Below are 17890 nucleotides of genomic sequence, written 5' to 3'. Positions count from 1 at the left end.
ATGCTCAAAGCTGACCCCATGCTATCCGCACAAATGTTGCATCAACTATTCTGTAATATCTGGGACACCGCGATTTTTCCGGCCGACTGGATGCCGGGCATCTTAGTGAAGGTCCCAAAGAAGGGGGATCTGACTGTGTGCGACAATTGGCGAGGCATCATGTTACTGTGTATTGTTTTCAAAGTTCTGTGCAAAGTTATCCTGAATCGGATACAGGAGAAGATCGACGCGACTCTCCGACGGCAGCAGGCAGGATTCCGTGCCGGAAGATCTTGTGTGGACCATATTGTCACGCTCCGCATCATCCTGGAGCAGGTCAATGAATTCCAAGAGTTACTTTATTTGGTATTCATTGACTACGAAAAAGCTTTCGACCGTCTCAATCACGAGAATCTGTGGAGCGCCCTGAGACGCAAGGGAGTCCCGGATAAAATCGTCAACCTCATCGAAGCGCAGTATGAGGCTTTCACGTGCAGACTTCTGCATAACGGAGCCTTGTCCGACCCTATCCGGGTAGTCGCTGGTGTGAGACAAGGATGTATACTATCACCGCTACTGTTTATCATCGTAATCGACGAGATCATGGTAGGTGCAATTGACCGTGTACCGAACCGTGGGCTGCTTTGGCAGCCTATCACCATGGAGCGTCTCAACAACTTCGATTTGGCTGATGATGTTGCTCTACTAGCACAACGGCGCTCTGATATGCAGAGTAAGCTCAATGACCTAGCCGAACGCTCCTCTGCAGCGGGTCTCACCATCAACGTCAACAAGACCAAATCGTTGGATATCAACACGGACAACCCTTCCAACTTTACGGTAGAGGGGCAAGCAGTGGAGAAGGTCGAAAGTTTCCAATATCTTGGCAGCCAAATAGCGTCGGACGGCGGGACCAACAGCGACATAGGTGCACGAATTAAGAAGGCTAGGGCTGCCTTTGCGAGTTTACGAAACGTATGGAGATCCAACGCACAAAAATCCGAATTTTCAACTCGAACGTGAAATCTGTATTGTTATACGCCAGCGAGACGTGGTGTGTATCAGCGGAGAACACTCAAAAGCTGCTGGTCTTCATCAACCGATGCCTGCGGTATATAATTCGTGCCTGGTGGCCTCACAACTAGATCTCGAATTCCGAGCTCCATCGTCGATGTCATCAGAAGCCGATAGCAACAGAAATTCGAGGGCGAAAGTGGAGGTGGGTCGGCCACACACTTCGACGGGGCGGAAACAAAATCTTTTTCCGGCAGGAACATGGAATCCGGCAGGACATCGCAGCAGAGACAAACCCAGCGGCTCATGGCGGCAGAGGCTCAATAAAGAAATTAAGCAAGTCGATAGGAATCTGACCTGGGCCCAGGTCAAGGCAAAAGCGAGCAGCCGCCCAGGATGGAAGTCTTTCACGTTGGCCCTTTGCACCGCTGGTGGTGCACAGGACCCTTAACTAACACTTCAGTCGCAGAAAGTTGCAGCAACTTGTTTATGACTGCAATAGGTCGTGTAGAAGTTTCAACAACCAGTTTGCAACAAGCGTGCTACTAGGGATAAGCACGATCCATAAATTAGACATATATTGTTCATGTTTTGGACACTATTTATTTAAGTTTGATCCATTAACCTTGGTTAATTGCGCCATTACTGCGTAGCTACTCTGGTTTACTGTTCTTCCCGTGTTTTTTTTTTTTGTCAGTAGAGCGGTGTGTTCTCAGGTGTGTTTGACTATTGTCGGCAGTCTCTTTTTCTTCGACAACCTTTCCATTTGAACTGCGTGTTAATCAGCTTTTATTTTATCGGTAACTCGAAATCAGCCGTATTTTGTAGTGCTTATACAGTACTTTCCCGATTTTGTCAACCCCATCTGAAATTTCAGGCTGACAAAAACGAGAAGCTGACAAAATCGGAAAATTTTCTTTTTCAATATTTTAACCATCATAATGATTTTACAATCAAGTTTGACCATTATTGATCCTCTATTAATGGAATTACTGATAAATGTTTACTATTCTTACAACAAAGGGTACATCAAACGTTTCGAAAAGTTTTCGTACGGTTTGTTCAGCTGGTAGGTACTGAACGGTTTCCTTAAATTCTGCTTGGTTTCCAGCGCTGCAACCAAGGCTGAACCTCCATATCTCAGTACCAACATAGATACACTAACCAGGGGCCGTCTCTTGCTACTGCTTGGTCTCAAGATGTTCGGTATGATTTTGGTTACCGCGTTGATGGCTATTGAAGCCAAACGGTCGTCGACCATCACTCCCAGGCATTTCAACACACAGTTCTAGTTTATGGCGTGCTCCCCAACGGTGATTTCTGACCGCTGCAGCGCTTTAAAGTTACTGATCAAATACCACTTCGCTTTGGTTGTGGGCTATCTGCAGCTTCGATCCATGCATATAGTTTCCAATCACGTCGACCGCCTCGGTCGCCAACATTTCCATCTATTCCAGCGTCTTGCCTGTTTCCGTAAGACGACGTCGTCCGCAAAGCCAACGATCTCAACTCGTTTGGGCAGCTTCAGCGTTGGACTGCCGTTTTAAATCACGTTCCAGAGCGTTGGACCAAGGATGGAGCCTTGTGAAATTCCCACCGTTATCCTAATCGATCTCTGTCCCATATTTGGCTCTTAGATCAGAACCCGGTGCTGGAAGTAGCGACGGCCTCCCAGCTGGCGCTGTTTAACGCATTCTTGGCGTCGATCGTTATCACGGCGTAATATCGACCCCCTCTTCACTTCTGTTTCGACGCCTTCTTGACTTTTGTTCTTCCTTTTCGAAATACTGCCTCTTCGAAAATCCGTGCTCACTTTCCGTGCATTTCGTCAGTCTGTTTAGGATGATCCTCTCCAAGAGTTTACCGTTGAACCTGAACCACTGCTTGGCTGCCCAGCAACTGCTGTGGCAATCGGCAGTGGAATAGGGAGCGGATGTCGCAATCATCTCCGATCCGTACCGCGTCCCAACCGGCAACGGGAATTGGGTCACGGACGCGTCGGGGATGGCGGCGATATGCACGATGGGGAGCTTCCCCATTCAGGAGGTAGTCGTGTCCAACTCGAGCGAGGGATTCGTGATTGCCAGGGTTAATGGAGTATATTTAAGCAGCTGTTATGCTCCGCCCAGGTGGTCTATCGAGCAGTTCTCGCTGATGGTGGACAGACTCACTGCGGTACTTGTCGGTCTAAGACCGGTGGTCATTGCGGGCGACTTTAACGCATGGGCGGTGGAGTGGGGCAGCCGCCACACCAACCAGAGAGGATGCATCCTACTGGAGGCAATGGCCAAACTGGACGTTGTACTAGCCAACACCGGCTCGGTCAGTACCTACAGAAGGAATGGTGCAGAATCCGTCATCGACGTGACATACTGCAGCCCGAGTTTGGAGGGCAACCTACACTGGAGGGTCGATGAGAGTTACACCCATAGTGACCATCAGGCGATTCGGTACAGTGTGGGGCCAGGTGAGAGGCGAGTGGCAGGAAGAAATCCTTCCTGCGCTCGAGGCTGGCGGACGTCGTTCTTCGAGGAAGAGGTCTTCGGCGAATCACTGAGGCGGGGGAAGAACTGGTAGCAGCGCTGACAAGGGCGTGCGATACAACTATGCCTAGGATAGCCTATCGCAGGCATGGCCATGGACCGGTGTACTGGTGGAGCGAGTCGATTGCTATCCTCAGGGCGTCTTGCCTCCAGGCGAGAAGGATGATGCAACGAGCTCATACGACTGACTCTCGGGAGGAACGCCGTGTCGCTCTTCGAGTGGCTAAGGCGGCCCTCAGCTTATGCCAATGCGCCAACACGAACCCATGGGGGGATGCCTACAAAGTGGTCATGGCAAAGACCCGCGGCGTGACGGCACCCCCGGAGAGATCACCAGCGGTACTGGCTCCGATCGTTGGGTTCCTGTTCTCGCGTAGGGACGTAGACTCCTGGCCGCGGATCCCAGGCGCGGATCAGGGAGAAGTGTCTAGAGTGACGAACAGTGAACTTGGCGGTATTGCCAAGTCGCTGGTGGTGGGCAAGGCCCCGGGCCCAGATGGGATCCCGGTTGTGGCTCTGAGGGTGGCCGTTGCGGAAAATCCAGACATGTTCCGTTCTGTTTTTCAGACCTGTCTGGACGTAGGCATCTTCCCAGATGCGTGGAAGCGGCAGAAGATGGTGCTGCTCCCGAAGCCAGAAAAACCCCCTGGGGACCCGTCAGCATACAGGCTCATTTGTTTGCTGGACACCACTGGAAAACTGCTTGAGAGGGTCATCCTCAATAGGTTGTCGGCCTACACCGAAGGTGTAGACGGCCTGTCAAGCAGCCAGTATGGGTTCCGTAAGGGCAGATCCACGGTGGATGCCATCCGCGACGTCATCCAGACGGCAGAGGTGGTCCACTGGAAACGAAGGGGCATTCGCTACTGCGCAGTGCTAACCTTAGATGTGAAGAACGCGTTCAACAGCGCGTACTGGGGGGGCGATAGCCCGCTGGCTACACCAGCTCCAAATTCTCGGAGGGCTGTATAAGATTCTGGAAAGCTACTTCCAGAATCGTGTGTTGACGTACGACACAGAAGATGGCGAAAAATGCGTTAGAGTCACCGCAGGAGTGCCACAAGGCTCCATCCTGGGCCCGGTGTTATGGAACGTCATGTACGATGGACTGTTGGGGATAAAATTCCCGGTAGGCGTGAAAATTGTAGGTTTTGCCGACGATGTCACGCTGGTAGTCTACGGGGAATCCCTCGAGGAGGTAGAGCTGACCAGGGAATCAAAATCTACGATTTAGATAAAGATAATGTTATTCTCATTTTGGTTACACTGATGATCAGTACAAACTCAAAAATCACAACGCAAAGTTCTGGAAACGATAATGCAATTATCATTTGTGTTACAGATCACGATCATATAAAATAGCGATAATCTCCGATCATGATCATCAGCTGTCGTCACCGAAAATTCCCCATCTAAGACAAGAAAAATAATTTAAAAAACCCTATAATGTGGGTATTTTTGGAACGGGGATGACGTAAAGAGATTGAAAATCGATGTCCGCCGCCATTTTGAAATCCAAGATGGCGGCCATCAATTGCAGAAAAACTGTTAAATACCCTGCAGCAGGTTATTTTCAGAACAGGGATGACATGCAGGTATTTTTGGAACCGGAATGACGTGTAGATGTCGTCAATCGATGTCCACCACCATGCTGACTAGTTTATTGATAGTTTTCTCTTAAGCAAACCCCAGACGCTTCAATATATAGACGTGAAGGGGAATTATTGACAATAATATTGATGATGTGAACTCAGAAATGTTGTCAATCTCGATATATTGACGTCAATATAGCATGTATTGACAATACGATTATTGTCAATAAAAGCAATCGTGTAGGGTTTACTTTACGCAATTGGCCACCATCTTCAATTCCAAAATGGCGGTAGACATAGATTTTCGACATCTACACGTCATTCTGGTTCCAAAATACCCGCATTGTAGGGTCTTTGATAGTTTTTCTTAAATCAATGGCCATATTGGATTCTGAAATGGTGGCAGATATCGATTTTCGACATCTACTCGTTATTCCGGTTCCAAAAATACTCATATTGTAGGGTATTTGACAGTTTTCATGAAATCAATGGCCGTTATCTGGTTTCCAAAATGGCAGCGGACATCAATTTCCAACATTGTACATGTTCATCCCAGTTCTAAAAATACCCATATTGTAGAGTGTTTGACAGGTTGTGGATATTTATTTTCGACATCTACGTACCATCCTGGCTCCAATACTATCCATATTGTAGGGTATTTGGCCTCCAGAACAACCAGAACGAAGGCAGTAAGCTCCAAGATTTCGAGATGTGATTGTTATCATATCAGTGGATTATCGTTTTAGTTGCTGATCATGATGTGTAACACAAATGATAACCCACCTCAGATGTACACTAATCATGATTCCGTTTTCTAGTGTTTATATCATCGGTAAGCATAGGAAGATAGGATTTTCTTGATTCCCTGGAGCTGACAGCGGCTCACTGCATCAAGCTTGTGGAGGAATGGATGAGATCCAGGAAACTGGAGCTTGCCCATCACAAGACGGAAGTGGTCGTAGTCAACAATCGCATGTCAGTACAGCATGCGACGTTGACAGTCGGCGGAAGCACAATTAGATCTGTGCGCTCTCTGAAACTCTAGGGGGTTATGCTCGATGATAAGCTCAGCTTCGGCTGCCACGTCGAGTACGCCTGCAAGAGAGCGTCTATGGCTGTGGGGGCATTATCCCGTATGATGTCAAACAGCTCGGCAGTGAATGCCAGTAAGCGCAGGCTCCTCGCTGGGGTCGTAGTATCTATCCTCAGATACGACGGCCCAGCGTGGGCTGCGGTACTGGATATTGACTGCCACAGGCGGAAATTAGAGAGCACACACAGGCTAATGTGCTTGAAGGTGGCCAGTGCATACCGCACTATCTCGAGAGAGGCCGTCTGTGTCATAGCAGGGATGATGCCAATCAGCCTTATCATTAAGGAGGATGTGGTGTGCTATGACGCGAGGACCGTTCGAGGGGTGCGCAACAACGCGCGAATTGTGTCGACCGCGAGATGGCAATCGGAGTGGGAAAACTCCACAAAGGGGAGGTGGACTTACCGCTTGATACCTTCCGTATCAAGCTGGGTCAACAGGCGCCATGGGGAAGTAAACTTCCACCTGACACAGTTCCTGTCAGGCCATGGCTGCTTTAGAAGCTACCTGCACAGGTTCGGACATGCAAGTACTCCCATCTGCCCCACGTGTGCTGGCGTCAAGGAGACCGCCGAACACGTTGTGTTCGCCTGTCCACGCTTCGAGCCAGTATCGAGCGCTATGCTAGCGATATGCGGAGCGGATACCAGTCCGGATAACATCGTTCATAGGATGTGTGGTACCACCGAGAACTGGAGCGTGGTGGTGACTGCGATCACCCACATAGTTTCGGAATTACAACGACAGTGGCGTGCCGAGCAGCAGTTGCCTACTGCCCGACTAGATCGATAGAGTATTGCTAGAGAGGCGCCATAGCGCTACAGCGGCCCCTCCCACGAAGTAATGCCTTCGGGCGGTTCCGGGGAGGTCAAGGTCCAAGCGCACAGGGTAAGGTTTAGTGGGTCGGGAGTGAAATTCTCCCATCCCCACACCCTGAGTTCCTTCTCAGGTGTCTGTGAGCAAATTCCCCCCTGTATAAAAAAAAAAGAGTTTACCGAGTGTATTCAGCAGGTACTGCTTCGAGTTGCTCGTTGGTGACTTCGTCGTTATCTCCAATTGGCAATTGGCAATTGGCACATTTGGAGGGTGCCAATTGCCTCGTTGCACCAGTAAGCTGGAGGCCGTCTGTTGTTTAGCTCCAGTTTCCTCGGCATGGTCATGTCACATGCTCTCCCTAACGATTCTGTCAACTCGTCTTCCACTTCAGGTCACAAGTTCTCGTCCTCTGTACAGCCACAGGATTTCGTTGGCCGATGCCATATCGGATTGCTTGATGGTCAATATGGGTAAATCCTTCGCACACTCTCCAATTCAAGTTTTCCGCCAGGACGGACTGTAGTCCGCATAAAAATGTTGTGATTCCAGACCACAAGGTTAGTTGAATTTTACGATCCGGGACTTTTAATGGTCCTTGACTTTTCACAATTTTTTCACTGCAAATTGGCCGTCGGGGTGAATGCCGTGTATTGGATGAAACCTTGGACGGATTCAAATGTGTTCTCAAGTATCTTACTGAGAAGCAGCATATTTTTTTTACTTACGACACCAAAACTGAACGTGTGTTCAAGGTTGTCATGAAAGGACTGGCCAGTGGTGAATCCCTGGATCAGATCAAAGATGAACTGGCAAAATTACTTGGAGCTGTACCACTTCAAGTAATCAAAATGTAAAGGAAATCCCGTCCTGGCGATTCGTACAACGGGATTTCTAATGATTTAGTTCACTTCAAGTCTAGTGAACAAAACAACCTTAAGGCCTTGGAAAAAGCTAGCCTTATGCTCCATGTCCGAGTGAAGTGGGAACACTTCAGGAAGACTGGAGGAAATTTCCAAAACCTCACCCAGTGTCGTAAGTGCCAGGGATGGGGTCATGGAACAAAAAATTGCTACTTGCCAGCTAAATGCATGAACTGTAGTGATTCCTCTCACGCAAAGGACGACTGTCCTGTAAAGGCAGATCCTAAGAAATTTAAATGTTCGAATTGTGGTGAAAACCACAAATCCAATTTTTGGGAATGTATACCTACTCCTCTCGCTGCTAACGATTTTCAGCGAGTTAATGAAGCTACCTATGCTGCATGATAGCTGGAAGAAATCAGAATTCTAGCCATCATAATTTTAACGGAAATTTTGATAATTTTTCATTGGGAAGCATTACTGGTCCTACAATGGAATTTTTACAGAGATCATTACACTGGAATCGCTTTTTACGCGGATTTCAGAATTTACGCTTTATTTTTTTTACGTGGATATCGGATTTTTTTACGCGGATTTCCTAATTTACGCGTTTTATCGTAAGACACTGGTGTCGCTTTTTACGCGGTTTTTGTACGCGGATTTCGGAATTATCGCGGTTTTTTTTACCGCGGATTCCAGAATTTACGCGTTTTTTTTTACGCGTGACGTATCACTCGACTCCAGTGTAATTGACATAATTACTGACATGCTTAAAACTAACTTCATGTCTTATGCTATTCAAAAAGGAGTCAAATTTAGTAATAGATTTTAAATCATTACATATTTTGAATTAGAATGCTCGATCCCTCAAAGATGCATGTCGCCGTTACAACTGAAACGTTCCTTAAACCTGACCATAAGGTTAAAAGGGACGCATATTATTTCATTTATCGAAATGATCGTCTTGATGGAGCCGGTGGTGGCGTTGCCATCATTGTTCATAGACGTATCAAACATCAAATTCTTTCTTTATTTGATATCAAAGTTATTGAAACTTTGGAATGATCTGTCGAAATAAAATTTGGACAAATTACGTTTATAGTTGCCTATTTGCCAATTCAATGCGTGGGCCACACGGAGAAAAAAAATACTTCCCAAAATTTTAGTTATTTCTTCTTAATTTTGAGTTGAACCTCTCACTTGCACTTGTTATTATTGTCAAAAATGGAACAAGAGATTTGATCCAACGATACAGTTCAGCGCAATAAGTTAATTTTGAGCACATTGCATACACTCAAATTTACGTAAATTAAACTTGATTTTGGGTAGAATTTTTTTGCTGGTGGGCAGTAATCGTCAGACCGTAATGGTAATTCTTAAAATTTAATACAAAACACCGCTCATGGAATAATGCTCAAAGCAATTCCAATGGTAATATTCTGTTTGATGATTGTTCTTCAGGTTATTACACTATTCAACATCCAAACAGCCCAACATGCTTTTCTTCAGCAAGCAATCATTCAACTATTGATTTTGACTTAACTGATTCATGTCAACTTTGTAGCCAATTGGTACCCATGCTGACTTCGGTTCTGATCACCTTCCAGTAACTTTTGAAATATTCCACGAAATAATTTCAAATCCCAATAGCTGTACTTTCAATTACCAAAGAGCCAAAGTGCGAGGTTAAATACGATTCAACTTAAATAGACGATGATCATCAATTCTTAATCCGTCTTAAAATTTCCGTAGAAACGAAGAACACGCGATTCTGCGATGAAAGTTATCTGACGGGATATTTGCAAAAACAAATTAAAAATCGATGCTCTGCCCTGAGTAAAAAAAAATAATGTTTCTAAATTAGACCCGAGTTCGAAACCCTTATAGAAATTTAAAAAAAATATAAAACCTCAAAAGCCTCTTCCAGCGCTTAAACAAGGCGGTAAAATTTAGATCACAAATTCGGAAAAAAAAACTCGGAAACTTGCTAGGCAGTTTAAGAATTCCCATCATTTCAGTTTGGTTCTTTTTTCCCTCTGTTTGGGACATAACACCACTGCGACCAGTAATTTGATTTATTGTAGTATATCCTGAGTACTTAGTTTAGTGCATGTCGTATTACTCCATCACTATTGAGAAATGATGAAGTATTCGATTTTTTTTTTCAGTTGTCGCTCTTGCCTTCATCGCAAGGAATCGATTCTAATTGAAAGGTCCCGCTATTTATACCCTTCGGAGTCTTGGAACACCCTCCAAAGGCGCGCCCCTTTGTCAGTCAAAATTGGATTCCTTAGCAACAAAAATAAGCTATGACACCGGTAATGACCATGCATCAGAACCCTAGTGTTAACCACTTCAAACTAGGGAACAATGAATAGAAGATTAGGAATCGCATAGGTGAAGGCTAACTAACTCATTTTTCCTTGTTTCAAGATCATCCTCGGTCCAGGCAACCCGAGGACTTATCACTATCAACAAGGCCTAAAAAGTAACAAGGACTAAGATGTGTTCCTTTGATTACTGAAAAATTCTGTTCCTCTAGTTTGAAGTACTCAGGACTAGGAATCGGTGGTAGATCTTACATCCCGTATCGTACCACGAAAAGGTGATCTACCCACGTTACGGAGTTTGGTTCTTACTAGTCCTATTGGTGTAGTGGTAAGCGTGATTGCCTCTCACCACAAAATGCATGTGTTGAATCCCAGTAGGTGCCGCCAAAATTTTCTAAGGTCTAAAATTCCGCACAAAATTTATTCTCGAAATAGTACAGTGAAATTTGTGAAGATCTGAGATTTAAAACAAGTGGAAATATTCCGAAATAAGTGAAAATTAAATCATATATTATAATCAAACGGATCGCATCGTGTAATTGGAATTGTGCCCCCCCCCCCTTTGAATTATGTTGAGGTTTGGAGCCATTTATGGGCAGCACAGATTTTGGATGCAGTATGTCATAAACAGATCAAACTGATTATTTAAAAAAATCATTCCAGCTCTTTCACTAAAAGAAGTTTCCATCTAGATCCTAGTGAATCGATAAAGCGATAATGGTGGTATCCTCTATCAAAACATATGAATCCCTTTTGTGAGTGTTATGAATATCTTCTGAGATTTTTTTCATATTACTTCGTGTTGTACCATGATTTGCTGATTTTTTTTTGGTTAATTTTGTACGGTTATTTAATTTGAGACAATCTGTCCAACTTGTAATCTGAAAAGATGGCAGCAACACGAGATTTAACAAATCATACAATCTAAACTAGGCTTCAATAAATTAAGATGCTTCAAGAAAAATATAGAAATTTTGATTGGACAGGATTGAATCCCGGTAAGGATTCTGAGTAATTCTGTTTTGAAATTATAATAAATTCTCAGAGAGTCTGATGAACCTATTTTTTTAGATACCGGTTAATGCGAATTTCTAAGCTTCATGTTTTACTCTATGATTGGATGAGTCTCGTGCAACTAATTGTGAATAGCACCATCTAAAATCACATTGTGACTGTGTAGCACACGACCAACTCTCGTGTCCAATCTAACCAAAAACACTAACACTTCTACTCTATTGCAATGTTCGAGGTGAAGGAGATTGAACTGTGTTGAGTCTTGCTGATTGATTGGTTTTTTTAGAATTGTTTCCAGTAAAAATTCATAACCTTGTTTTCGTAGTCGACTGCCAAAAAAGTATCGCTGTGGTGTTGCTCTGTTGTAGTTTTTACTTCTATGAAAGCTGGTTTGTTTTCTGTGTTTGAAAGAATGTCCACGTTGTGATTATTAGCATCCAATTACGACACAGTCGAGCGCAAATGAATTGTGCAAAAATTATTAGAGGGAAACAATCCAGATAAGTTCTGTAAAGCAACTCAAGATAAATCCGCTTCTCAGTATCCAATATTCTAATCTACGAGATATGTTTTGTGCAACTGAAGAATCAATGCAATGACTTAGTTGTGGTGAAAGGAAACATAATTGGCCTCACAGTGGGAGTTTTTCATCTGAGGATATAGTAGTTAGAGAACAAAGCAACTGATCATTCGTTTACTGCACAACACCAACACCAACATCGAAGACACCGCCGTCCCGTGCCAGTTCCGATCGTCTCGGTTCTGGCCGGTGGGGTGTCACTTTTTGCATCTTGCAGGATGCAGCTCTCGCCACATCCCGGACAGTATGAATTTTTAATGAAATACCTCGATTGTGCCTGTGGGCGTAGCCGAAATGAAGCCTACCACGTTTCTGTTCATCTTTCTGGATTTCGACCACGTTCGATACGGTGTCCGAGAAGCCCAAATCGTGGTGTGGCCGCCGCCGGGGGCTGGGCGTTCTCACCAGAGGCGATTCTCTCCTGCGGAATGGAAGGAATAAGGTCAAGAGCAGATACGGGTAAGTATTGAGTGTGGTGTAATATTAGGTTGTAACAATGTTAACGGTTGTATTTAAATCAAAACTGTTTGGTTGTTTATTAAACAAAATTACATTGTGTTTTTAAATACTGCTAGAAATCAAAAGATACTCTGAATAACTGCAGTTATTAAAACTCAAAGCTTGGGTAACAATTACAACATTTGAACATCACTGCCCAAATTTTTTTTTTTTTTTTTTGTTTATTTATTTATTTGATAAGGCTCAACCGAATTAACTTAACAGAGCCGATGATTCTTGGTCACTATACAATACATCTTAAAACTATAGTCAAAAGGTACAACACAATAAACACTTTATCTTCCGCTATCCAAAAAGCCTCCTCCATCAGAACTGGAGCCGCTTCCAGTGGTTGCATTATATGGCAATTACGCCATCGTGGGGCAAAGCGCTTCCATTGCAGCAATGGACGCAAAACGTGGTCAACACTCACACACTCATCTCGAAACGGTTGCTTTCCAAAGTCGACGACGCATCGACCGAAAGAACTGCTGATGAAGAACAATGAGGAGGACCACACAATGGTTGCTGCCGAGAAAACAGACGATCGCGTGGCACACATCGAGAGTGGCCTGCTTTTGTCGACAGCCGAGTGAACACTGATCACTGCCCAAATGATTTACCACATTGGGAAGGGACAACAAGTAAACAATGACAGCTGTGGAGAAAAAGTGGACACTATTTCCGAAGAATTGCAAAAAAAAAATTCAATTTAAACTACTTAATTCCAATAGCAATAAAAATGCTGGAAAGGTGAACAAGAGTTGATTTGAAAATATTGGTCAACTGTCAAAATTCGATATCATCAAACGTCAAAAGGTATGGAGCTAAATTTTAAAATGCAGTCTATTCCATTTTTAAAGAACCTATTTTTATTTTTTTTATTTATCTTTTACAAAAGTGTAAACATCAGGTTCCAAAAATATTTCAAGTATAATGATTGTTCATAAAAAAATCTGCGTTATTTTATTCTCAGTGTAATCTATTTCAAAAAAATCAGATGACCATCTACTCATTATGAAGTTGATTCTATTTACCCGTGTCATAGGGATCCTCGTCGATATTTTCAAGATAGATACTATCAAATGAGAAAAAAACTGAAAACTTCTTTTGAATGTTTATTTGCTACATAAATGATAATCACCCAAGTAACATTGCTAGTTTTATCATGGTTTTAAAGCATGTTACAAGTCTAATTCATAGTCTACAGAACCCTCATAAAACCCTAATTGTTACTTGGGCATTCATCTGCTGATGGCTCAAGTGGCTATGATGTCTGTTTGGTCAATTTTTATCCTATGTTAAGTCTTGATACAAATTTCCTAAATTGTCAATCACACATCGTATAAAAATGTACACATTGTATTGGAAATTAGAATCACAAAGAACAGCAAGTTAATTTCGTTACATTGTGTCTTCCTAAATCGTATCAATTTCATCGATTTCAATTTGTGTCTTCCTAAATCGTATCAATTTCATTACTACGTACAAGCCTACTGATTTTTCTTATTTCCATTTGCAATATGAGACTGACATGCAGGGCTTACAAACGTTATATCAGCTGTACTTGAGATAAGCTGCGAAAACTTCGGTAAAGTTTTAACAATTTAAACGCATTTACACACACTTCAGTAAAGTTTGAAACAATTTTGTGAAGCTCCATGAAATCCAGCGAAGTTTCAAAAACCTGAGATAAGCCAGGAGAACTTCAGAGAAATTCCACGAACTTCAGATAAAATTTGAGAACTTTGTCGAAGTGCCGTGAGTAGTTTAGAGTAGTTCAAGTTCTTGAGATAAGCTCAGATAGCTTTCGCGAGGGTAAAAGAACTTCAGTGAAGTTTAAAAACTATCAACGAAGTTCCAAACATTTAAGCGAAGTTCTAAAAAATTCACCAAAGTTTTAAAACTTCTGCGAAGCTCAAAACACTTCAGTGAGTCACCAAGAGCTTAAGAGGTGCTCCGAGATCTTTGGAGACATTCCAATATTGTCCGAGAAATCGTCTGCGAAGTTCTGAGAAGCTTTGAGAAGTTTAAATTTAAATGTTTAGTTTTAATTTGCAATAAACTCTGAAAACTTCATCAAAGTTCCAAGAGCTTCAGCTACGCTTAGAGATCTTCTGAGAAGTTCCATAAATGTCAACGTAGAATCATTAATTTCTGCAAATATTAAAATAGAACAAGCTAAAAGTGACAACCGAGTTGCAGCAAATTTATTAAACCAACACTCATGAATCATCACAAAATTGTTAAGGTCCGCGCACATTTCATTCATTAGTGGTACGTTGCGGCATAGGTACAGCCAAATTTATTGCCTAACTGTCAGCTTTGCCACAACGGTTCACCAACGGATGCAATGTGCGTGGCCCTTTAGAGCAAGCAACGGATAGGGAAGCAACCCCGCAGTAGTCACGAATTCAGTTCTCACCCCCGGACTCACGAATGACCCAAGAGCGTTAAAGCTACTGTAATAAACAAGAAAAATAGGTAACGGATATCATAGAAAATTGTGTCAAAGCCCAGCTCGTCTTTCACTTTATCATATTTTTCCAGCACCAATTCAAGATCGTGATGTGGAATCTTTGTTATAAAATCATACTCTTTCAGTACTTGCACATCAGTTCCATATGGAAGAAATTTAAGACTTTTCTGAGATTTCTTTTTTATAGCTTTTTCAGTCTAGGGCAATCTAATTTATCAAAAATCGGTACACACTAATCCAGTTAGTAGAGGTTTTACTAGGTTTTTGAATTGCTGAACAGTTCGGTAAAATTTTAAAAATCTGTGCAAAAATTCAATAATGATAAAATTTATACCAAAACTTGTGCAGAATTAGTTCTGTTAACCCCATTTAATGATAGAAAATAAAATTTTGTCAATTTCATTGGTTCCTTACGGATTACGAACATTTGAATTTTTACCGACTTTTTCAGCAATACTGACTCTTGTAAAATAATTTAAGTGTGTAGACAGTTTTGCCCTTAAAAATGGTCACAAGAAATGGCCGAAACTTCAAACAATGCATAACTGACCGTTTGGATTACCCTAGACTGAGAAAGCAATAAAAAATAAATAAACATCAATAGTGATGAAAACTATATGGGGCTGGTATGCGAGTATCGGCAGTGCACGTATTGAACGATTACCTTCGCATAAGACAAGCGTACCAATGCCTTTCTATCCAAATAGTGACGAATTAACTTTTCTGAGATGTGCATGAATGCATTCAGTAAACTTTTTCTCTATTTGAACTTTAATGAAAGGGGCATTTGCTGCGAAATTTGATAAGTTGCTTCCATATCAGCAGAATTCATTTCCAGTACCTTGAAAAAATAGACAATCTCACCCCAGATGGCCGCCATTCATTGAGGAAATGGAAGTCATGCATATGATAAACTCTAATACTCATCACGGTATGAACCATGACATTGGCCAATCTGCTGGAAATGAACAAAACGCACTGAAACAAAGGCATCTATTGATTATGCACATTTTCGACACCGAGAATCTGTCAGCTGCTACTTGAATAATACCCTTATTTGAGTAGTTAATTTATTATTTTTAGATACAACCTCACTAGCAACAAATGCGTAGAAGACGAACATGACAGTTACGTTCATGAATGGAAAATGAAAAATAAAGGTCCTTTAACTATAATAAAAAAAGCATTCTTGCTCGTGTGATTGTATCTAATAAATTAAATGAAAGAGTATTATTCAAGCCGCAGTTGTCATTCACAACTGAAATTTTATATATGTACCTGCTAATCTATCTGATTTTCTCGTACTTCTTAAGCACAACGTTTTGGCTGTATCACATTAGAACGTTTTTTTTCACTTTTAGGACCACAATTAAATTACGGCCAGAAGTAAATAAAAGAGCTAGTTATGATTTTATACAATGAGATTCTGGCCCAGAACATTTGAAAAATAACGTTAAAATATTATTGTGCCATCGGTGTGGCGTGAAGGAATTCAAGATTTTTTTTTTAAATAGTAGTGATTTTCCACCAAAAAATCTCAAAACTACCACTCACTCATGTGGTCATATCTCAAAAACTATTTGTCCAAATCATTTGCCTTTGGAAACACATCAAGTAGAAGAGTTTTCAAAAGTTTACTGCAAATTTGAGCCCATATTACTAAGAAACAAAAAATCCCGCCCATGGTCAAAATAGGCCGTTTTTTGACAATTTGAATACCTGCTGGTTATCAGCCTATTTACTGTAGTTTCTACAAAAAAAAAAACAAAATGTGAGCACATCTATAAAAAAATCTGTATTAAAAACCTTCAAATTGACGTTCTAAGATCACAAATAGCTTATTTGGATGTAGAGTAATCTCTTCTGAAAGATGAAATTTTTAAAAATCTCGAAAATCCAGGGTTGTAGCCCAGAAGAATTTAGACAACCAGAAAAGTCGTTTGTTCAGAATGCCAAAATAAACGTTTTGGCCAAGTTTGGCTCAAATCGGTGACATCGACCACAACTTTTTTAAATTCTGTACCCACTTGAGCTGGAAAGACCCATATCTTATGCTCTGAATTGAGCTGAAAAGACTCATATGCTATTTATCAAATAAATAGCAAGTTTTACTCTTAAAATTGGGGAGCAGGAGATCAAGCACTGCTATTAGTTTGTTTGATATAAGAGGGAAAATATTTGAAATAATATCAACAAATCTATGGGACCATAACTGAGTTATTTTAAAGTCAGTTGTTGCCATATCAACCCGAGGAGAAAATAAGTAATGAATAACTAATTCAGATCCTACACTTAAATTTGGTATTGATCAGCATGACATAAAAGGTAAAATACCAAAGAATAATACCAAAAAATTGCACGCAAAATACTTTGTAAATAACTAAAATTGATATTTGGATACCAAAATAATATCAGTGTGGTATTGTTTTGGCATTGCATTATCATAAATTGATCTTGGAATGGTATTGTGGGAACAATTTTTTTGGTATTATTGTTTGGTATCGAAATATTCGTTCCTGCTCGAGTAAATAATAGCAAAAATCATAGAAAATTGATGTGACATGCTCTTACATCAAGATATTGGTAGCTTGTTTAAATTATTCAATTTAATGACATTTCAATAAATTATTCTGCTATCACATCAAAATAACCCCTTGAATTCATGATACCAAAATATCATTACAATGACAAATTATGCTTTGATAGCAGAATAAGCTATTATCTTGTTATAGCTCACAACTTACAAATACCATAATAAGTTATTGATAGTTAAATTTGGTATTATTTTGCTCTGGTTTTGCTATTTCCCTATTGTCTGTCTTATCTGCCTTGTCTATCTTAGCTATCTTGTCTGTCTTATCTATCTTTTCTATATTGTTTAACTTCTCTGTCTTGTATGTTTTGTTTGTCTTGTCTGTCTTGTTTGTCTTGTCTGTCTTGTCTGTCTTGTCTGTCTTGTCTGTCTTCTCTGTCTTGTATGTTTTGTTTGTCTTGTCTGTCTTGTTTGTCTTGTCTGTCTTGTCTGTCTTGTCTGTCTTGTCTGTCTTGTCTGTCTTGTCTGTCTTGTCTGTCTTGTCTGTCTTGTCTGTCTT

The 17890-nt window shown here is 41.7% G+C and overlaps 1 protein-coding gene across 1 annotated transcript in view; it reads right to left on the bottom strand.

The window, feature by feature from the left end:
• cac (cacophony) overlaps positions 1 to 17890 on the bottom strand; it is a 435895-nt gene that overhangs the window by 24505 nt on the left and 393500 nt on the right. Inside the window, exon 30 of the mRNA XM_065237935.1 lies at positions 12088 to 12242. Coding sequence (XP_065094007.1) covers positions 12088 to 12242 — 155 coding nt within the window. The remainder of the gene's footprint in view (positions 1 to 12087; positions 12243 to 17890) is intronic.

The sequence above is a fragment of the Ochlerotatus camptorhynchus genome, unplaced genomic scaffold, assembly GCF_037179485.1.
Source record: "Ochlerotatus camptorhynchus isolate MF236.1 unplaced genomic scaffold, CSIRO-AGI_Acam_v1.1 ptg000663l, whole genome shotgun sequence".
In the NCBI taxonomy this organism is placed as follows: domain Eukaryota; kingdom Metazoa; phylum Arthropoda; class Insecta; order Diptera; family Culicidae; genus Ochlerotatus; species Ochlerotatus camptorhynchus.
The sequence above is the reverse complement of the archived record's forward strand: the minus strand, read 5'-3'. Positions and strand labels throughout refer to the sequence as shown.